The 23147-nt window shown below is 36.7% G+C and overlaps 1 protein-coding gene across 1 annotated transcript in view; it reads right to left on the bottom strand.

Moving 5' to 3' along the window:
- Window positions 1-870: 870 nt before the first annotated feature.
- Window positions 871-23147, bottom strand: part of LOC132139775 (cell surface hyaluronidase-like) — a 31007-nt gene continuing 8730 nt past the window's right edge. Inside the window, exons 3-24 of the mRNA XM_059548387.1 lie at window positions 22456-22596; window positions 21764-22328; window positions 19255-19424; window positions 18964-19152; window positions 16302-16471; window positions 15348-15560; window positions 15051-15256; window positions 14220-14289; window positions 13531-13659; window positions 12841-12929; window positions 9501-9632; window positions 9362-9397; window positions 8865-9020; window positions 8603-8780; window positions 7081-7296; window positions 6323-6534; window positions 4458-4640; window positions 3568-3796; window positions 3282-3383; window positions 2778-2923; window positions 1768-1874; window positions 871-1681 (exon numbers count right to left, since the gene is read on the bottom strand). Of these exons, the coding sequence (XP_059404370.1) occupies window positions 1473-1681; window positions 1768-1874; window positions 2778-2923; window positions 3282-3383; window positions 3568-3796; window positions 4458-4640; window positions 6323-6534; window positions 7081-7296; window positions 8603-8780; window positions 8865-9020; window positions 9362-9397; window positions 9501-9632; window positions 12841-12929; window positions 13531-13659; window positions 14220-14289; window positions 15051-15256; window positions 15348-15560; window positions 16302-16471; window positions 18964-19152; window positions 19255-19424; window positions 21764-22328; window positions 22456-22596 (3848 nt within the window). The 3' untranslated portion in view covers window positions 871-1472. The remainder of the gene's footprint in view (window positions 1682-1767; window positions 1875-2777; window positions 2924-3281; window positions 3384-3567; window positions 3797-4457; window positions 4641-6322; window positions 6535-7080; window positions 7297-8602; window positions 8781-8864; window positions 9021-9361; window positions 9398-9500; window positions 9633-12840; window positions 12930-13530; window positions 13660-14219; window positions 14290-15050; window positions 15257-15347; window positions 15561-16301; window positions 16472-18963; window positions 19153-19254; window positions 19425-21763; window positions 22329-22455; window positions 22597-23147) is intronic.

Raw genomic sequence — 23147 nt, forward strand, 5'->3', positions numbered from 1 at the left:
GTTTTATAAGCTTTGTAATATTTTATCAGAATTTCAGAACATCACCAGCACAAAAGCATAGCTAGTAAAGAAAAATAATATTTTACAAATGCAAAAAAATACATTTCATATGGGAGGTTACTGCCTTGTCCAAATATCCACATGGTCTTGACCACATGAGAGCGCGCAAGACCTTATTCGAAGCTTAGTGTATCCCATCATGCATCATCTTGTGGAAATAAATCGAAACTTTTTGCCAAGATCGCGAGAGGTCACGTAAACCTTTCAATGTAAGTTAAATATGAATAATAATTAGATATTACAAATAATTTGGTAGTAAAACAAAGTGCTACATGTTTTATTGCTGCATACATTAGTATATTTATTTTGTACAATTTTTATAACTGCTTTTTATCACTTAATTAGAAGCAGCACAAATTAAAATGGGCTGAACAGACATTTAGAAGTTGATTTTAAAATGAAAAGTATTTAAAATTAAAATGTGTAACACTTGCATTTTAACATTAGGTAACATCAGGTTATGTAAAGTTCTACACACACTTGTGGTCTTCATACTCACTTGAACACTTGGGTCAAATACAGGAAATACTTATTATAAGTTGTCAAATGCAAAGGCCGCGAATGTGGGTTTTTGGACAAGGCAAGCATCTCTCAAAAGGAGTGTGATGGCATTACAAAGGCAGATAATGGACATTATCTTAAATGGACAGTTCACCAAAAAATGTCAGTTCTGTCATTTACCCTCTTGTTGTTTCAAACCGATATGTCTTTTTAATACAGAATTAATGAGATCACAGCCTCAGTCACCATTCGCTTTCATTGCTCGTTTATTTATAAGTTTGAAATTGTTGGTGTGATTTCCTGTGATAATAAAATTTCAATAGCTAACTGGTTCAACACCTTTTCCACATACACGTACATACAGTAACAGTAGACAATGTTTTTTTTTGTTTGTTTCTTTTAATGAAAAATAGTTTATCTATAGATAATTTTTTGAGTTGAAACATGAATACTGTCAAATATTTAATGGTGAAACTATAGAGTCACTGATGTCCGAGCTGCAGTGAAACCCAAAATGTATTAAATAAATGGCATGTCCCATTAAATCAAGAGGAATAAATAACAGAAAAGGAAAGCCTGAGTGTCATTTACACCTGCAGATGGTTGGAGGAGGAAAATAGACCCTAAAAATGCATAACTGGTGGTGCGGAACTAACTCTGATGTACTTCTAGCCTGTGCTATCCACTTGTTATCCAGTTTGGTTTGTATTTAAAAAGTGCATCACTTTGTGCAGTAACATTTGACAAAATGCAACCACGCAGGACAAAACCACAAACAAATAAAAGACATTCACTCGCTTAACAAAATACTTGTTCAAAGGCCACTAGCGCTTTCCTTTGCTGAAATAAATTATGTTCATAAGTTCACATTCATTCGCTGGTTTTGTTGCTTGTTCACATCTTTTAAAGGCTCACTTTTGGCTAAGAGATTTTCTCAGGAGTTCAATATCCATTCGTGTGGGATTATCTTTTTGTGGTGGACAAGAGTATTCCTTTAGGGACAGGGGAATGAACTTTTCCTGTAATCCCAGGACTTCTGTATCTTGGCAGGCCAACAGAGCAGACCATGGCTGTGGTGAAGAACCTACCTGGCCGAGGAACCCAAAGAAAGCAATGGCATCTATAAAAAGACAGTCATAGGTTCAGCAAACGCAGAAGGAAAAACAGATCTTTACACAAATTTTTGGTGTTACAGAAATCCGTCACCTTTGTTCTGAAGATCTGGCATTTTAGCAGATCCCAAAGGGACCAGATATTGTGCAGCACCAGCAATCCCAGCAGGCTGACCTCTTGTGGCAAGAAGAACTATCGACCTACACAGAACCAAACTGTTTTAGTGTGAACAGTGAAATACGGAAATTGCTTACCTTAAAAATAAAAGGTCTATTAGAATAGGAAAAATACACTACTGTTCAAAAGTTTGGGCTCACCAGGGCTGCATTTGTTTGTTCAAAATACAGTAAAAACAGTAATATTGTGAAATATTATTACACTTTAAAAAAAATCTTTTTTATATATAATTTTAATTAAATAATTTTCTATTTTGATATATTTAAATGATTTGGTGATTAAAAATAAAATAAAAAAATAAAATAAAAAAGTAAATATACACATACATACATATATATATATATATATATATATATATATATATTCTATTATTTTCAATGTTGTGCAAAAGAATGGCATTAATTTTAATCTTTTTTAAAAATGTCTTTACTGTCACTTTAGATCAATTCAATGAGTCCATGTTGAAAAAAGGATCAATTTCTTAAAAATATAAATCTTACTGAGCCATGAACAGTAGTGTGTATACTAAAAATCTTCAGTACATCAAATCAGCACTGCATACATCCTTACACATCACAAATACACACTCAATACACATTGTATGTCACTTCTCAACCTCTTCATCCAGACAACTACTACAGTGCCTACTTCTCACAACCTTCAGACATTCACCCCTGGTTTCACAGACAGGGCTTAAGACTAGTCCTAAACTAAAATGTAAGCCTGAGCTGTTTCCACTGAAATAAACTTGCACTGACTGATCTTAAAAATATATCAGTGCCTTTTTAGTTTTAAGATGCACATCGGTAATGTTTTTTTCTAAGCATGTTTATAAAAATTACTTAAATGTCCTAATTGATCTATGGTCTAATCCTGGCTTAGTCTAAGCCCTGTCTGTGAAACCGGGCCTCAGTTTCAAACCGCACCTCTTTATAATTCCAGTTTTAAAATACTGTTCCATTTTAGTGTCCAGCATCGTAAACAATGAGTTCTTTGTGACTTTTCCGGAGCATGCATCCACAGTAACTATGAGGAACCCTGACTGGTTGAGGTCAAACCTCACAGCATTCACCTATAAGACAGGAAAAAGATAAAACTTTTTTTTAAATAACAACAATCATTTCTTCATGCACCACAAAAGAATATGCAAGTTAAATGAAGCTAAACACACATTCTAATTTCCTGTCCTCTACACACCACCACAAAATAAACCCATATCATGTATAGTAAAAGATAGTATATATTTAAAATCTAATTATATTATTTAACATACTAACTTTGGCAGCCTTAAAATACTAAAACTACAATAAATACTAAACTTAAAAAAGGGAAATAAAGCTAAACATGTATTCTTACATTTTACTTAATAAACCAGTGAGCAAAAGCATGATTTTCCCAAGATTAAATGAATGTTTTGAATAATCGCTTACAGTGATATAGGCTTGAGTGTCATTACTCTGTTCTTCTTTTATACTGAGGGCTTTGATCTGGGTTTGGAGGTAGCTGTTCCATGGATCACTGGAGAAGGCAAACTAAAGAAGGCAAAAGAAAAGTAAGCCTCCCTGTTACAATTCCCAAGAAAGTGCAACGTTATGCTCTTGGACATGATGGCAAATGGACAGTCTGTCTATCTGGCACACTGTTCAAAGTCTGTCCACTCAAACAGAGATACACAAATGATTTGGTCCGTTCATATGGAGCTTGGACCGTCCTTACCTGTGAGGCCCCACAGCCTCTGCAGGGCTCTGTGTTCGGCTTTGGCATAGGCACTATGTTGCTGGCAGGCTTTCTGTATTTGGGGTAGGCATTGGCGGTGCAGTTGCAGGTCTGAGTCTTTTGGTTGGCACGTATGGTGGCGTTGATCTTCACTCTCTCGCAGCCTGCTGTGGAGCAGTAGCTATGGCCGTCTCGACTGTGCCGAGCTCGTGTGTACAGCCATAACAAACTGGAGGTTAAATACAGGCTTACTGTCTCAACAACAATAATTTATCTATATTTGACAAAATAATCGAAAGGGAGGTAGAACAAAAAAAGTTAAACCCAAAGGCATTGTGAGAAAATGTGTAAACAAAATTAAACATGATATGTAAGATAATTAATTTGTACAGACAACTATAACCAAGTCATTCATGGGTCAATTCCACCGAAAAGAAAAAAAAACACAGCTCTGTTTGTATGGGCATCAGAATGAGCCAGACAAAACAACATCCTCTCAGTCAACGGCGTGATACTAAGAAATGTTTCTTGAGCACCAAATCAGCATTTTAGAATGATTTACGAAGGATCATTTAACACGGATCACCTTTTCCATCATCTAATGATTAATTATTAACACAAATCTTTAACAGATCTGAAAATGAATATAAATTTTTCATATATATACACATACATATATACACATATACATTATATATATTATTTATATATATATATATAATTGTATGTTTAAAGGAATATGAATACTATATAATTGTAGGATATTATTAACTATGTTAATATCCCTAAAAATGCATAACTTCAAAAGACCTAATTTGATTCCTACAACTTTTTGTGAAATCATTGTGTTGATAAAGGCTTGTCAACATTTCAAAGACATTTTTTCTTACCCAACAGATTGGTCGAAAAAGTACTTCCTTTCCTGCTGTCGCTTCTCTAGATCTGAAATGGATGACACAGGGCCGTAGTCTTCTATGCCATCGAAGCCGTTGCTCTGCCTGTTGTAGATGTCTGATGTGATCTGGAAGACGGTTTCATTGGGGTAGCAGAAGCCAAGTAAAGCCCAATCACCCCTACAAGAGCAACAGATTGTATCTGGCATGAGCAACATGTACGTACAGTCGTGGCCAAAAGTTTTGAGAATTATATAAATATTAGTTTTCAAAAAGTTTGCTGCTAAACTGCTTTTAGATCTTTGTTTCAGTTGTTTCTGTGATTACTGAAATATAATTACAAGCACTTCATATGTTTCAATTACATGACATTTAGGCAAAGAGTCAGTATTTGCAGTGTTGGCCCTTCTTTTTCAGGACCTCTGCAATTCGACTGGGCATGCTCTCAATCAACTTCTGGGCCAAATCCTGACCGATAGCAACCCATTCTTTCATAATCACTTCTTGGAGTTTGTCAGAATTAGTGGGTTTTTGTTTGTCCACCCGCCTCTTGAGGATTGACCACAAGTTCTCAATGGGATTAAGATCTGGGGAGTTTCCAGGCCATGGACCCAAAATTTCAACATTCTGGTCCCCGAGCCACTTAGTTATCACTTTTGCCTTGTGGCACGGTGCTCCATTGAGCTGGAAAATGCATTGTTCTTCACCAAACTGTTGTTGGATTGTTGGAAGAAGTTGCTGTTGGATGGTGTTTTGGTACCATTCTTTATTCATGATTGTGTTTTTTGGGCAGAATTGTGAGTGAGCCCACTCCCTTGGATGGGAAGCAACCCCACACATGAATGGTGTCAGGATGCTTTACTGTTGGCATGACACAGGACTGATGGTAGCGCTCACCTTTTCTTCTCCGGACAAGCCTTTTTCCAGATGCCCCAAACAATCGGAAAGGGGCTTCATCGGAGAATATGACTTTGCCCCAGTCCTCAGCAGTCCATTCACTATACTTTCTGCAGAAGATCAATCTGTCCCTGATGTTTTTTTGGAGAGAAGTGGCTTCTTTGCTGCCCTTCTTGACACCAGGTCATCTTCCAAAAGTCTTGGCCTCACTGTGCGTGCAGATGCGCTCACACCTGCCTGCTGCCATTCCTGAGCAAGCTCTGCACTGGTGGCACTCCGATCCCGCAGCTGAATCCTCTTTAGGAGACGATCCTGGCGCTTGCTGGACTTTCTTGGATGCCCTGAAGCCTTCTTTACAAGAATTGAACCTCTTTCCTTGAAGTTCTTGATGATCCTATAAATTGTTGATTTAGGTGCAATCTTAGTAGCCACAATATCCTTGCCTGTGAAGCCATTTTTATGCAACGCAATGATGGCTGCACGCGTTTCTTTGCAGGTCACCATGGTTAACAATGGAAAAACAATGATTTCAAGCATCACCCTCCTTTTAACATGTCAAGTCTGCCATTCTAACCCAATCAACCTGACATAATGATCTCCAGCCTTGTGCTCGTCAACATTCTCACCTGAGTTAACAAGACGATTACTGAAATGATCTCAGCAGGTCCTTTAATGACAGCAATGAAATGCAGTGGAAAGGTTTTTTTGGGATTAAGTTAATTTTCATGGCAAAGAAGGACTATGCAATTCATCTGATCACTCTTCATAACATTCTGGAGTATATGCAAATTGCTATTATAAAAACTTAAGCAGCAACTTTTCCAATTTCCAATATTTATGTAATTCTCAAAACTTTTGGCCACGACTGTATGTTAACTACCAAGGCAAAATTTCATGGATATATAGTTTAACAACTAATGTCCTATTTCAGACACGGGTGATCACGTTCTTCTTTTTTTACTTACTGGTCAAAATTAATAAGTGACAAGACAGTTTCTCTGGGTGCAGGTCCATTCCAGTGCAACGTGTAGCTCTTGCCAATCATCAGTACAGGCTGATACTGCTGAGAAGAAGCTGTCTGGCTTCTGATACCTCTGAGAACCATGGGCTTATCAGGGTATTCATCTCTACTGATAGACAGGCTCAGATTAGATGCACCCTGTGTCTGTACATACACCTATGTAGAACATAAGTAACATTGTTTAAAAAGCAAAAACAGCTAAGATAATATACACCACTGTTCAAAAGTTTGAGGTCAGTAAGATTTGGATGAATAAAATTAAAACAATTTATGAATTCAGCATGGAAGCATTAAATGGTAAAAAAATAAAAATAAACACAGTAGGAAAGACTTACATTGGAACAAAAAATGAATTTTCAGCAGTAATTATAATAAATATTTCTTGAGCAGCAAATCAGCTTATTAGAATAATTTCTGAAGGATCATGTGACACTGAAGACTGTAACGAAAAATTCAGCTTTATCTATAAATTACATTATAAAACATTTAAACAGAAAACTGTTATTTAAACTGTAAAAATATTTCACAATATTTTAACTATTTTTTATTAAAAAAAATGCACCTTAGTGATCATGAGACTTTTTTTTTTTTTTTTAAGCATTAAAAAACATTATACCACCACAGCTTTTGAACAGTGGTGAACTTTCATATCAACATAACATTAAAATGCAAAAAAGTGAATGAGACGTGTATATTTTTTACCTGAGAGTACTTGCCACTGCACACAACCCCATTCCAATGAGGAACATCCACACATTGAGGGTGGCGGATCAGGAAGTTGTCGGCCCTTGCCACATACGTATCTGTGTAATTGCTGATTGAACCATCCAGGTCATGAAAGATGGAATTTTTATCGCCGTCCATATCATTCTGCTCAAACCACTCGCCTGGTTGGCCAAAAAATGCTCTGAGAGTTACCTGGATGATTAAAAGAGGATCACTGGTCATGAGAAATGTAAATGAAAACAACCGGACAGATGAAGAATCAATGTGGTATCGTTTAGACACAAGTGAGGTGAAATAGGACCACATTTAAAAGACCTTTCCAAGGGCTCTTTTTTAATATATGCTAAATAGCAGCTGCCAGAACAGTGGCTTATTTTTTAATTCCACAGCACCAGAGCAGATGGTGACCAATCAAGAGAGAACAACCAGATGTGTCGTCTCTCACTGAGAAACAAGCAAGAAGTACAAGCATTAGTAACACTTAAGATAAACGACAACCGTTATTACAGACCAGACAGAATGGGTGGAGTTATCTGGGACATATGTGTTTCTAAAGAAAAGGTCTCTGTGACCTTGAGTAATCCTAGGTCGCCCCAGGGGCCTGTCCCTGTAATTAATCTATAGTTGACTCGGACCAAAACAAAATGTCATAAAACTTTTTTTTTTCATAAATCTTTTTTTATTTTTTTAGAAAACGCAGCTTCAATTCTATGTTACATATTAATTCTCTTTCTTACCCTGTAATCTCTTTATTTATAATAAAAAAAAGCTTAAAATTTGATTAAAATAAATAAAAAATGGCCACATATTCTTTTTGAAACACAATATATTTTAAAAGTTAACACCAGTATTATTTTAGTACCACCGACATATTTTTTATTACTATTTTGAATCAGTTTTTATTTGTATATCTTCCATTTTATTGCAGTTAAGTTTGAGTAATTTGTTGTGTTTTGTCATTTTTTTGTAGTTTTTATTTTGAATGTTGATATTAGTTTTTATTCATTTTATTCAGAAATTAATTTTTATACAAGTTTTTACTACTTTATTCCAGTAATGTTTATTTTATTTCAAATATCAAATACGTTTTGTTTTTTGTGGTTTTAGTTTTATTCAACAGTAATAAACCTGGTTATCAAACTAACTTGGGCAGCCCGAAAATAACAACTGAAATCAAAATAATATAATTCAATTCAATAAATAAACTGAAACTAGTTCACTTTTCATAAGTGAAAACTAAACTAAATGACAAACTATATATATATATAAAGTAGATATTAAAAATTCAAAATTATAATAAATGTGACTGAGATAATGTACTCAAAATACAAATAAACAAAAATGTTTTATTATTCTTTAGTACTGAATGTCTTATCACAGAAGCAGTTAAACTAAGTAACTTATTATATGTCTGTATAGGTGGGTTATTAGTCACAGTATACTAGTGCCAGTGAGCATTTGAACAGTTTCCAAGACCTAAATGTGTGTGTGCACTCACACTAGGCTGGAAGGCGAGAGACGACAGGTTATTTCTGGGCGTCAGCTGCCAGATGTTTTTCAGGCTGAATCCCACAGCCATGGTAAAGCGCTCTGTCGTGGGACTGAAGGCCCGAAACGTGCTGTCTAAGATTCTCACTGGACCATCATTTATCTGAAAACCTCGGATTGGAAATGTCCTGACAAGAACGGAGCAAAAGGCAAACAATATTCCAGTTAAACCTGACAAAAGTTTATGTTAATACTAATCTTCCCTCACATACTTGTTTCTTGGTAGAGTCCTCATCTTTCCATCTATTCCATCGATCCCCCAGTATTTATTTTGTCCTCCATTTGTGCCACGATTTCTGCTTTCACCAACAAACAGAGAGTGGGAGACCTCCTGACTAGAGCCCTCGTCTTTAGGGTAGCTGCCATCACTGCAGTGAGGAGGAGGAGGAGGGGAGTGAAACACTTTAGTTGTTTCATTAACTGCCTGTGTGCCTTAGGAGGTTGATGTAGAACACTAGTGCAGACAAGTTCACACCCTTGCACACATTTGCCAATCAGACTGTGACTGTTTTAGCATAAAAAGAAGTGTTCCTTTAAATGACTATGCCTGCAGCAAGGGACACAAACAGCAAGAACATTCCTGCATTTACACATGCACTCACATAAACTGTATGGTTGTTAATATATCATGCTGTTCATAAATGTGATTATTTAGGTCATAATTTGTTGCTGACTGACAGCTCTGATAAACAGAAAGATGACACAGTACCTAGCAAATGACAGTCCAACACCATTGTCTGCAAATCTATAAAAAATAATTAAATTAAAAAAAAAAAATCAGAAGATAGCTATATTTTATTTATGCAATTAGATTTTTAATGGGTCTATAATGAGGTTTTGTCCCCTACCCTGAGTTCCGTATGATGATGTCACCTCCACGGATCCAGACCCCCAGATCGTTGTTTTTAAAGGAGATGAGAGTGTCGATGAGTGCAGCCACCCGTGGTCTGCTTGGATCAGAGTTCTCATGAGGCCTGAACCTGAGAAAGCAATGTCAAATGATGAAAAATATATAATTTAAATTTAAGCATTTATACATAATATAAGTATGTATTATACTGCTTTTAATTTATGCTTATGAAGTAGGGCTGAAACGATTCCTCGAGTAACTCGATTACAAAAAATGATCGAGGCAAATTCCTCCGCCTCGAAGCCTCTTTTAATTTATTTTAAATCTCACGTCAGGTTCTTTCACAATGATTGTTTTGATTTGAGGGTGCGGGCAGACGTAAAGAGAACGTCATGGCGTGTGTCCATTGCAAGATAGAGCTGGCATACCACAACTAGGGCCCTATGATTTCCGCGATGCAGAAAACGCGGAGGGAATCGCGAAATCCAGTCATAAAAACGGAATTTAAAGTTTAACGCGGAATGGCATGGAATTTGCCAAATTTTGAATGAATTAATTAAAAATAGGCCATTGCACTCAACATTGAATCACGATATGGACTAATATCTGTAAATATTAAGCCGGAACAGTCTATTTAAGTATGAATCCTGCATGTTCTTCTGCGTGTCTCTGTTAATGAATGGAGCAGAAGCGCATCTTCCTTTTTATCACACACACTGAAGCGCGCGTGACGCTCGCTGTGATTTCATCGTCTTCTATCTCACTAAATAAGGATGTGAACACATGAACAACATCTCCAGAACTGCTCTGACACTTCATGAGCATTTGACCGTTTGATACGAGTAAAACTAACATCACATACACAGAACGTGTAAAGTACGTCAACCCGTCAAAATAAAAGTCCGGTTTACAGTTACATTTACATTTATTCATTTAGCAGACGCTTGACTTACGGATGAGGACAGTGGAAGCAATTAAAAACAACAAAAAGAGCAATGATATATAAATGCTATAACAAGTCTCAGTTAGGTTAACACCGTACACGTAGCATGGGATCAGTGTTGGGGGTAATGAGTTACAAAGTAACGGATTACAGTAACGATATTACTTTTTTGGGTAACGAAGTAAAGTAAGGCATTACACTAATAATATTGGTAACTACACTACTTTACTATAGGAACGCGCTTTCCTGCGTTACACATGCCTTGTTTGCCTGTGTGTAAAGTTCTGGGCCAGGTTTCCCGATAACGATTGATCTTAGCGCTTAAAGGCGCCATAGTGTACGTGATTACGTCATCGCATTTTGACAACATTGATTCGTCCGAAGAAACCAATGCTTTCGTTCCTCTGAGCCAAACAGAAATGAATGTTGACGCTTAGTCCCACCCCCGTGCCCAGATTGGGTCAAACTCTACCATATTAAACCAATAAATAGTCTTTTGAACTACTACTTAACATAGCCTACTGCTTTGGAAAATTAACGAAAACAAAGTGAAAGTAAAGTGTGTCGTGAGTGCAGGAATACAAACACCCAATAAAACATTTGCATGAGAAAACTCTCCGAAAAAGCACAAAAAACACTCGACAGAGTACTTTGACAAATCAAAAACAAGGATGAAACAGTGGTACATATCTGATAAAGCACTAGAATTTATGTCTTGGGTCGTTAGGCGATGTCTCTGTAAAATAGATTCTGACACAGATTACAGCCAATGGATCGATCATTTATATTATGTATACTATGTAAATCATTATATAATTATACAGTTCATAAAGATAGTTGCACTATTTTTTTTGCTGTTGCACTCTGAATATTTCTCACTCATTTTGTATGTAGTTTGTGAATCATTTGCACTGTTTTTGCATTGTATTGTTGAAGACAATTTGTGCAATTGTTTTTACTATATGCTGCATAGTTTGTTTATTGTTCATACTCGGATTGAAAATATATTTCTCAGAAGAAGAAAAAAGAAATGCAATTTATATTTAAAAGAAAATCTAAATGAATGTTTTATGCCTTCATTTGATAACCAGAAAAATTTAAATACACAACAGAATTTCTGAAGGGGAAAAAACATTTCATAAGGCTATTTTAAGAAAATTTAATAAATGAAGTTGTTTTTATGCATTTAAATAATTACACATGCTAAAAAAATAAAAACATAAAACATTTCATAGGGCCCTAAACATGTAATTTTTGTTAAACTTTTAATAAATTGCTGTGAAAATGTATAAGTGTTATGAATTAAATTAATTAGACATGCTTTTTGATGAATACAATTAAATGTAACCATTACAAAGGAGTTGAGAAAAAATAAAACAGATTTTATAGGGCCCTAAAAAAAGTAAAGTAATAAGTAGTGAAGTTACTTTTCAAATGCAGTAACTAGTAATCACATTACAATTTACAGAAGTAACTAGTAACTAATAAAACATTTTTTTTGTAAAAAATAGTAACTACCCCAACACTGCATGGGATTTTAAATAATATAATACATAAAAAGAAAACAGATAGAATAAAAAAAAAGAATAGTGCAAGCTAGTGTTAGAGGTCTTTACACGTATACACACACACATACAATTGCATAATAAATGAAAAGAAAATAGGATACAAAAAGATTAGAAAGGTAGTTAGTTTTTTTTTTCTTCTTTTTTTAAGAATAGAATTAGAATAGTGAGTTTTAAAGTTAGAGGGTCAAATAAAGATGGAAGAGATGTGTTTTTAGCCGATTCTTGAAGATGGCTAAGGACTCAGCAGCTCAGATTGAGTTGGGGAGGTCATTCCACCAGGAGGGAACATTTAATTTAAAAGTCCGTAAAAGTGACTTTGTGCTTCTTTGGGATGGCACAATCAAGCAACGTTCACTTGCAGAACGCAAGCTTCTAGAGGGAAGTAGAAGTCTGAAGGTTTAGTTATTGCGGTTTAGTACCAAAAAGTTAAGTTTGCTTAATTTTCAATAATTAAAAGATAAATTCAATTCATGTTTTATGTGTTTAATGTTTAATGTGCATCTCAGAAAATGTTTTATTTAAAACCCCAACTGAATGGCGATTAAATGTACTTAATTCATCTGTCAACTTTATTTATACAAATTTTATTTTATAGAAGTAAATACAAGTAAAAAGTAAAGAAAATGTCCAGACACATTACAGTAATCAGAATTTTTGGAAAAACACACACTGACACACTGTATATTTAAAGTGTGGTGTGTGGCTTAAGAAAAGACCAGAACTCTTTCCAGACATCCCAGACAGAAACTGTCTGGCCAGATGTGTTTTCTTTATAAGCTGAATCAACTGACCCTGGACACAAAGAAATGTTCACCATATTTACTCACCTAGCACTGTTGTCCAGACAGAGATATTCACGAGGGTCTGCTGCAGTGGTGTTGGTGTTCTTGACTTTTCTATCAATAAAGAGGCCAGCCTGACATAGGATGAAAGAAGCAATCACTCTTCACTTTTAAATAGTATGTTCAGTGTCTGTATCATGCAAGTAACACAGTGCCAGTGAAAGTGAAGCCTGCAGCATCTCTGCACCTGGACGATCACGAGTCACGACACACAGCACATGGCTCAAGCTAGCCAACATAAACAAATGCATAACAGAGAACTATTGTATAGGGAAATGAAAGTGCGAGCACCCTGTCACACAAGCACATCGTGCCAGACCTTTGAACAAGGAGGCATTTCAGAGAAAGAACGGAGATGCCTTCTGTACGTGCAATACATATTTGAATTGATTGCATTGTCTTTCCTGAAGCCACATTTAATAAAATGATTTATGAACTGCACTATTATAAGCCAAAGGCTAGAAATGTTAACTCCACAGCAAGCCAGGTATCAAATCAGCATTGATATTGTGTTAATTGAACATCACCTGAAGGCAACTTACAAAAAAGACTCAGAATGCATATTACAAATCATAAAGTCTAATTATCCTGAATCATTGTTATTATTTGTAGGTTTGTTTTTCCCCACCGACTTGTGAATTTGGCATTAGAATCATAGATCAGGCATGTGATTACCTTAAAGTTGGAATGAACACGGTTGTTAAAGAAGATGCCCAGAGGTGTGAGCTCAGCTTTCGTCTCTGGAATCAGTCCATGAGAATCACCTGTAGAGGAATTGTGGAAAACATACCAAATTCCTGCATCCTAAGAAAAAAAAAAGGAGAAAATTAATATACCAGCTATTTTCATATATATTTTTCAAAATTTTTATAAGGTTAAAAAACTCATTCTACTGACAGTTTGCTTACAAATGGCTTATTTTTTACTAGTAGAAAGAGAGGGTGAATAATATTTACTCCCGAGTCCTGATTTCTATCATGGGAAGATGACTGAGACTCTTTTAACCTGACTTCATAAGAAGCTTTTCTTTTAATCAAAAAAGGTGGAGGGTGCATCCTTTTATATACAAAACCCTCAAACAAAACAAAACGTAACAATACCACCAGCCTGAACAGATTTATTTTGGCAAATACATTTTTAATTTAAGAACTGGAATGTGGAGATGCTATCTGTGATTACACAAGCGCCTTGATGTTCTTGTCACTATCACAGAGCTGTGGGCATCAATTCAAGGAGCACAAATTCAATCAGAGAAAGTCACAGAATAGTCGTTCTATGATGAATAAATACTGTGAAAATGTCGCAAACAAACACACTCACTTTTCATTACAGATCATAGTGAAAATGTCAAGGATCGTGCATACCTGTGATCCAGCTGCTGAGTTACTGATCAAATGATTATTGGGGTGTGCGATCCAAAATGTAGATACTGCCCTAGAATACACACATTAGATAGGGTCTTGTAAATGTGTAATCTACAATACACTGAAGCATATTTAATAAGTTTATTAAGTTTAACCAAAACAAAATAATACATTTCAGTCTTAGCTTTTAATATAGTTTATTATAAAAACTTTAGCAGCACTAAAATACTAAAACCATAATAAAAATGAAAACTGAAATAATTTGGGTTAAAAATTAAAAAAAAATAAAACAAAGATCCAGTAAAACCATATTTTTTTTTTATAATAAATAAATAAATAATAAATAACCTGATAAAGTAATCATAATAAATATAAATAATAATAACCTAAATAAAAAAAACTTTTTACAAACTGTTCCAAACTGACCCCAGCATAGCCTCACAACTCTGAAACATAATTCTAACATTCACCTTCATGCTCCCAAAACATTTTTTTATCCTTTTGAAAACAGCACCTCTCAGCTATCCTCCGTCTGGGACTTTAGGTGTTTTATTGCCCAGACAAGAGTAAAAGACTACAGCTGAGTCTCAGGAAATGAAAGCTCTGTTCTTTCTCCTGTTATTTGACCAAACAATACAGCAGGTCACACTGTCAAGGTCAGTTACCCAGAGCAGAAAAAGCACTCTGTACATCAAGAGGCTTGGAGATAAAATTCAAACAAGCTCAATTTCAAGTTGAGAGGCTTCAAGCAGTGTGAATATTGGCCTCATTGTAAGTTACAGGTCTATCCAGCAATATTCAATAAATAGGTGTCAGTTTATGGTGTCTTACTTGCACTCGTTTGCAGGAGATGGTACATATCCTTTATGTACCCTGTCTGTAATTTCTGTGCACATGCTATCATTGCGGTCGGTAGGTAGAATGGTTCCTGGTCTGGTCAACAAGCCTAGGTTATGGAAAAATACGTTCCTTTGTTCAATCCCGTCCTCCAGGAAAAAACAATGTCCCAGGGTATCATAGCCAACTGTGTCTCTAACCTATAATAAAAAGAAGATATCATGATGAATCGAAACGAGAAGATCAATTAAAACAAATACATTTTTGTCAGGACATATATATTTCTCTCACCAGCAGGCCGTTAGTGGCATGTATGCCAACACATCGGGAGAAAGAGTGATGGATGGAGAGAGAGTTCAGATAGGTGGGGTCACTGTATCCCCCGCGCTGGTCCACATCTCCACACCTATGAAAGTTCACAGGGTATCTGCCCTTCTCCCGCTGCTGACCCATTTGTTTCAGCTCCACCTCAGACAAGTGGACTGACGAGAAGTTCCCCAAAATCTGAACGAGATCATAAAACAGGAAATCAAAAACACAAGACCAAGTGTTAGCCAACAAATAATCTCCATCTATAAAACTAAATAAAATAAAATATAAGTTGTAGTAGTAGTTGTATAAGTGCTACTGTGTGTTGTGTCTTTTCATTCTGCTGTCAAAAATAACATACAAATTTAAGATTATGCTTTCAGATCCTTCCATTAAAAAAAAGAGCTATACTCCATTATCTTGTGCAAACAGCAACATTCAACAGTCTGTGATTTCTCCACATGACAGCACAAGACAGCTTAGTATTACATACAGTGGTGTATGAAATTTCAATATTAGTCAAAGATAACACAAGTAAACGCAACATGCATTTTTTAAATGAAGGTTTTTATTATTAAGGGAAATCAAAATCCAAAGCTACATGGCCAGACTCATTACAAACAGACTCATTGCAAGTTATCGCAAACGCTTGATTGCAGTTGCTGCTAAGAGTGTCCCAACCAGTTATTAGGCTTAGGGGGGCAAACACTTTTTCACACAGGGCCATGTAGTTTTTGATTTTGTTTTACCCTTAATAATAAAAACCTTCATTTAAAAACTGCATGTTGTGTTCACTTCTGTCATATTTAACTAATATTTAAATTTGCTTGATGATCTGAAACAAAGTGTGACAGACATGCAAAAAAAGCAAGAAATCAGGACACTGTACACTGTAAACACACAACCACACTCACATACACAGACCCTCAAACAGACCTTGATGTGTCCCCCGAAGGTGTCGTAGCTGAAGTATTGGCACCAATTTTTTCCGTAGCAGGAGTTTTCCATTTCTCCATGAATGAGGATATTCCTTGAGAGGAGAGCCACCTCCGCACGCATGTCCACACCATCAAGTATCTCTCCCACATGGGTGAACTGAGGCTTTCCTGAGAAATTCCAACAAATGAACACACTCCATAAAATTCACTGACTAATGATAGAGTTTGAAAATATGATGTTAGAGTTTTACCTTCACGAATGAACCCAACATGCTAAAAAAATAAAATAATAATTAAAAAAAATATACAATTTCTCGGTTTAAATATTTTTTCATTTAATTAGATGAATTAAGAATAATTAATAATACGAATTAGGAACAAGTGGAATGAATGAGTGGATTAACTTAAATTTTTTTTTTGTTTTACAAAATAAATTAATAATGGACCCAGGAAGATAAGCAACACATTCAGACTGCCCTTTCCGCACACTCCGAGTGCACACAGAATCCTTCCAGACAGAAAAGGACTGGCAAAAGCTTTGCCAACAGGACACAATGCACAAGGTGACATTTTAACTACATCCGATTAACATATGAGCTGGGAATAATGTCCATATTGTAATAAATGCACAACAATACACCCAAGAGACTATTTGGATACTTAATGTATGAATGTTTTAGCATTATACAACAATGTCAACTCAAGTGACACTTACGGACTATAAGTCGCACCTGAGTATAAGTCGCATCAGTCCAAAAATACGTCATGATGAGGAAAAAAACATATATAAGTCGCACTGGACTATAAGGGTGCTTTCACACTAGCACTTTTGGTGCGCACCAGTGTTCGATTGACGTCAGAGTTAGGTTTTTTGGATGATGTGAACGCTGTCTTCCGTACTCGGATGCGCACCCACAAACCGTACCCGAGTCCGCTTAAAAACGGTAGTCTGGGGTACGGTTCATGTGAACTCTGGTACGGTTCGCTGCTTATGTGAACGCAATCATACCAAATCACGGAAGTGAACCGCTTTTAAATGACAAATTATTTGATGAAAATGTGTGTTTGTGTGTGTGTTTCACTCACTTTCCTGATGAGCGTGACTGACGCGCTTCAAGCAGAGAGCTGTTCATCTCATTTTCGCCTTCAACATTCTTTAGAGCATTTTCAGTACATTCGTAAGACAGACGCAAGTGCTGTTATGTACCGAAGCTTTATAAAAATAAAAAAACGAACAGTTCAAAAACGTAATACATAAAAGTGCAGAGAGTAATGTTATGCATTTGCCGCCTTCTCCTCCGCTGTCGTTACCAAGCAACGGGGTAAACAGCTGCTGGCTTGATGACGCAAGCGAACCGCGGTTCGGACTAAAATATTATAATATGAACACAGTCCAGCAGGGGGAGGGTGGAGCAACCGAACTCGGGTTCGGACCAGGCAAGTGAACCAAGTTGTGAAAGCACCCTAAGTCGCATTTATTTAGAACCAAGAACCAAGAGAAAACATTACCGTCTACAGCCATGAGAGGGTACTCTGTGTTTTCAGTGTAGACTACAGGAGCACTGAGCAGCATAGAGTGCCCTCTCGCGGCTGTAGACGGTAATGTTTTCTCTTGGTTCACTTCTCTCGGTTCATGTCAAATTAATTTTGATAAATAAGTCGCACCTGACTATAAGTCGCAGGACCAGCCAAACTATGAAAAAAAGTGTGACTTATAGTCCGGAAAATACGGTATATAAAATACCATTCAAAAGTTTGGGGTCAGTAAGATTATTATTAATTTCTTTTATTTTTTAAAAAGGAAATGAATAATTTTATTCAGAAAGGATGCATTAAATTGATTGTGCGTGACAGTAAAGAAATCACAGTTTTCACAAAAACATTAAGCAGAAGAACTTACTTTCAGCGTTGAGAATATTAATGTTTTCTGAACACCAAATCGGCATATTACAATGATTTCTGAAAGATCATGTGACACTGAAAACTGTAGTAATGCCTGATGGAAATTCACAAAAGAATAAATATTAAGGTTTTAAACGCATTAAAATGACATTTCAATAGAAAAAGTAATAATATTTCACAACATTACAGTCAGTACTGTTATTTTTCATCATCAGGAGGGTCTGTGGACACAGTGTGTGTGCACCCAATTTTTGTGTTCTCACATACAACAGCGCAAGGTGAATGTTATTGAGACAGAAGAGCTCATTATGTGGTACTGCACATATGTCAAACCCACCCATCCTCACTTATCCACGGATCAGTATATTTTAAAAGGTGCGCAGACATGGCTGTGTGAGAGAAATCAAGTATACTCGAGCCTTAAGATACTTCTTTCTATATAACGAATAAAACATTTGTATGACATAAGGGTCCAAATTTCAGCTGTGACATTAGCACTGGAAGACAATTAGTGAAAATGTTTTTAAAGGAGGGAGAAGCTAAAGGAGGAATTATCTATATAGCCACTGCTGGCTTCATGTCAGACTCAGAAATGACAGTTTGTTTATGTGATTTTGGTAAACAGTCCTTGCCCTTTACCTCTCTCAAACTCAATGAAAACGTCATCACTTGAACTCGGCTGTATCCATACTGATACACTTTTCATTACCACCACAAGAAAAGCATGCAATTTTAGCACAAACACACCACTACCTCACCTTGAATTTGAACCTGCTTCCTGTTACAGTGGGGACACGGGAGCAGGGTGAATTCCTCTGCCTGATGCATGGAGTAATCGGTGCTGGCCACCACAATCCGATCGCCCGGTTTCCAGCTGCTAACATCATCCATCAGGTTCAGAACCACTTTATCCACTGCGTCCACCTGGAAGCCTGTTACAGGGTAACCTTTATGGTAGAACAAAAACCAGTGTAGGTTTTAAAAGGGTTTCCTTTTATTATATTCTTGTTCAATATTGTAGATTTTACCCTAAGCTGTCCAAAACGTACCATTTTTCCACTCGCTGTAAGCAGTAACAGTGAAACCAACACCATCCACAGTGATGAAGTCTTGGCGAGCCAGCGCCTTGCCACCTGTGTCATGGTTCTCGTGTTCTCGTACCTCTTCTGTGCAAGAAGCATTTCCTCCACCAATAACAGAGACCAAGGCCCATGCCTGCCTGAAACAGAGATGAGAAAGAGCGGTTAAGAAAGCCAGCAATGGACAAAAACATGCAAGATGATGTGACAGATTTGGAGGAATGGTGTACTATTCATAGAATATAAACTGTCTCAAATCAATCAGCTCAACGAAAATGAAATATAAAGTCCAAATTAGGATGAATGGCTCCTTCATTAAGACTTGTCAGTGCACGGCACCCCCATGTTAAAGTGATGACCAGTTATTGAACATAAACTGAACGTAATGGAAGAGCAGCCAAAACTTATCTAAAGTTTATTATCTAAAGTTTGTATCTTGACCCTCTTGCAACCCCTGGAGGTCCCCATGCCCCTCACGTAACACATGCTTTGTATCCAAACACACACCTCTTTCCACAGGGACAATCCTCCCTGAGCAACCAGGAGTTAAGTACTCTCTTAGCAAAACACAAACTAAACAATAATCAACATTCTTTCATTCTTCAAATTCTTGCCTCTTAGTAAGTCTGACATTGGCAGAGCACATATGTTAGATTTATCACTAGCCAATAACAGGCTTATCGATTTATTTCTATCAAAAACATGTGAGCTCCAAAGCACCCCCTTGGGAGTACCTATGAGGAGCGGGGGGTTAGAATTGGACTGGCTGGTTTGTTGCACAAGTTTTTGGTTAGATTGTGCCAGATTGATCTTTTTTGCAAAAGGGAGCTTCCGAGTTTGCATGTTTTCATCAGAGATGTGGCGAGTCTGACTGGTAAGGGGTGGAAAGCGAGGGTAAAATAAGTGGCTTCTGTGAGAGCAAGGTGTTAAAGTGGAGTCTCAAATTGAGTCACACCTACTACTAACCATATCCTGCCCATTTCTCCTCACCAGATTCACTGAAAACTACATAACTGCACTGGCACAAAGTCCATAACAGACAGATAATATTTCCTTGTATGATATGCTACTCTGTCTTACAGTTCTAGTTATGTAACAGAGAGAACACAGAAATCAGAGTTTTCATCCTCAAGGCCTTTTACCAAACTACTGTGTCTAGAGACACAGTCTGCAGTTTGAACATTAAAATAAGCATGCATATTTTCATATTTCTATAAACAAGTGCTTTTGCAGTGGACTGTAAAACTAGGCTTTATATCACCAAACTCTTTACAAAATTTTTTCAGTTGCATGGTATATCCATACTTTCCATCTGCAATGTAAATAGAAGAGACTCCGCATCTGGTTCTTCTGGCTTTGAGCTTTAGAAAAACACGTCAGTGCTTTTCAGACAAATCCTGGAAATATCCCTGTTTAACCTTTCATTGGCTTTTCCTGCAGAATACTGCCATTTGATACACTGGAAAGCTACTTTTGATGCATTTCTGTGCAACAACCAAACAGTTAGTTAAAGCCCGAGAATGCTACAGACTATTAGCTTCTAACAGTTTGCTTATATTAGACTGCTTACTTATACTGGCAAAAGTCAACATGCCAACTGAATAAATAAAAACTTTTATATTTGCTTTAAATGGCATGCTTATATAAATGTGCTGGATTAACAGTGGACCCAGAGAGTATTTAGACTGTTATGGACACTCAAGTCACACTTTAAAACATGGGAATACTACTGCATTAGACAACATAACATACGATACAAAAATAACATTGAATATCAAACCAAGTCTCAGAATTGTCTCTCAACTGAGTGCCTTTTCTGAGCTATTTTTGGTCTCAAGACCAGAAAGTGTCCAAATACAGGGTCATCATTTTAAACAGTATTGTTTTATAATATGAAGCCTAACATTCCACATTGTTTGAAATTTTTTAGTTATGTAATGCAAAGACGTTCCTATCTTCAAGTGTGCTGCAGCCATCCCAGTAGACTGCATGACTGCATGAATGAGACTAGAAATGTCTGCAATATGTGCCGCCTTTGGGATTCAGTAGCTGGTCCTCAGAGGGTGAGTCTGGATTAGGATATGGTTTATGGAACAACAGGACACTTTCTGTTCCTAATCACGCTAATTTCAAAGCTGTGCTCGGCATTATCAAAGCAAAAACACACCAGACTAAAGCTTCTTTCCTGCTACCACCCTCCAGGGATTCATTTTGCAGTTATGAAAACATTTCAGACTACGGTGACCTTTTAAACTAATTTATAGGGAATCTCTCACAGAGTTTATGGCAACATCTCGATCCCTGGTTAAAAAATAAAAAAAGAGCTGGTCTTTGCTGGTTTAGACTGGTCTCCCAACCTGAACAGCTGAAAATTGGCCAAAACCTCTCTAAAATTAGCTAACATACTAGTAAGCCAGCTTTGGCTGGTTTAAGATAATTTTTTCAGTAGTGACGCTTTCAAAATGCCTTCATTATTCACCTGTATTGGAGATTAATGACATGATTGCTGCCTAGAAGATCCTTGATGGTTGTCCTGATCTCTTTCTTCAGATTCTTAACCGCAGAATCACCGGTGGCCAGTGCGACAATGCGTCCTGCAGGTAGAGACTGCAGCAGCTGACTCAGTCTCATACTGTCGTTAAAGGAATCGTGTGTGTCAAAACGCTCGTTGGTCAACACCTCCGCCGTGTCCTGATCAACTACCCGCAGGTTAATTCCACGGCTGAAGTTCTTCTGGAAGCCATACTCACTGGTCAAACCTGAAGCAGGTACGGTGCGAGTGAGGAAGGTCCAGGACAGCCTGTTTGACCCGTGGAGCTCCAGAGTTCCTCCAGCATTCACACCCAAAAACTTGCGGCCCATGCCGGGAACCTCAGTCACGGCCGTTTCATCCGATCGGCCGACCAGGGTTATGGTAGCCAGGGAGAGATAGCGGCATTTTGGAGCCCCGATATGGAGAGCACCGCCATCTTCTATCAAAATGTGGCGCGTTCGTAATGTAATGTTTTTTGAGCCTTTTTTATCATCGGCAAAGACAACCGAACCTATAATAAAATGAATGAAATAAGCATAAAGAGGAGACTTAAAAACCAGATAAGTTCTAGAATTCTCCGAAATATAGAAAAAGCCAGAGTGTTTTGCAAAGCAATTTTTTTACACAAACGATCATACCTCCAGCCTGGATTGTGACAGAGTACAGGGTGGCAGATGAATCGAGGCGATAATGCTCACCACTGCGTACCACCACCGCTTTTTTGAGGTCATGGCCTGGGTTCCAGGAGTGCAGCACAGGGTTGTGATGAGGGCAGTTCTCTACAAAAAGATTAAAAAAAAAAAAAAAGAGGACAATTTTTTTTCTTTCCCACCACAAAGAATGAGCAACATTTATTTGTATTAATGTATTTTGATATTTGCTTTGGTAGACATAATTATTTGTAATGATACATTTTAAATGTCAAGTTTTCTTCTTAAATTTTATACAAATTATTCCTTTACAAAATGTATTTTTCTTTACAGAAAGAAAACTTGCACGGAACTATAATTTAATTACAAATAAATTCATTTAGCAGGAAATCTATGACTTTCAATGCAAATTTCTGACTGGTCTACAGTTTAACACATTCTAATAACAACAATTCTTAATTTCAGTAAAACCTCTTCTATGTACAGTATATACTCATACAGTAGAAATTATTCTGCCATGTGTTTGTATAAACCAATCATAAAATTGTCATTAGGAAAATACAGAAAAACATATTATAGAATAGAATACAAATTATTGATTTTCATCCAGCAGTGTATTTGATTTCTTATCCAATTAAAATACATAAGAAAAACAAAACCTGTCTAATAGACAAAATCCT

Source organism: Carassius carassius, chromosome 4 (genome assembly GCF_963082965.1).
Source record: "Carassius carassius chromosome 4, fCarCar2.1, whole genome shotgun sequence".
Taxonomy (NCBI): Eukaryota; Metazoa; Chordata; class Actinopteri; order Cypriniformes; family Cyprinidae; genus Carassius; species Carassius carassius.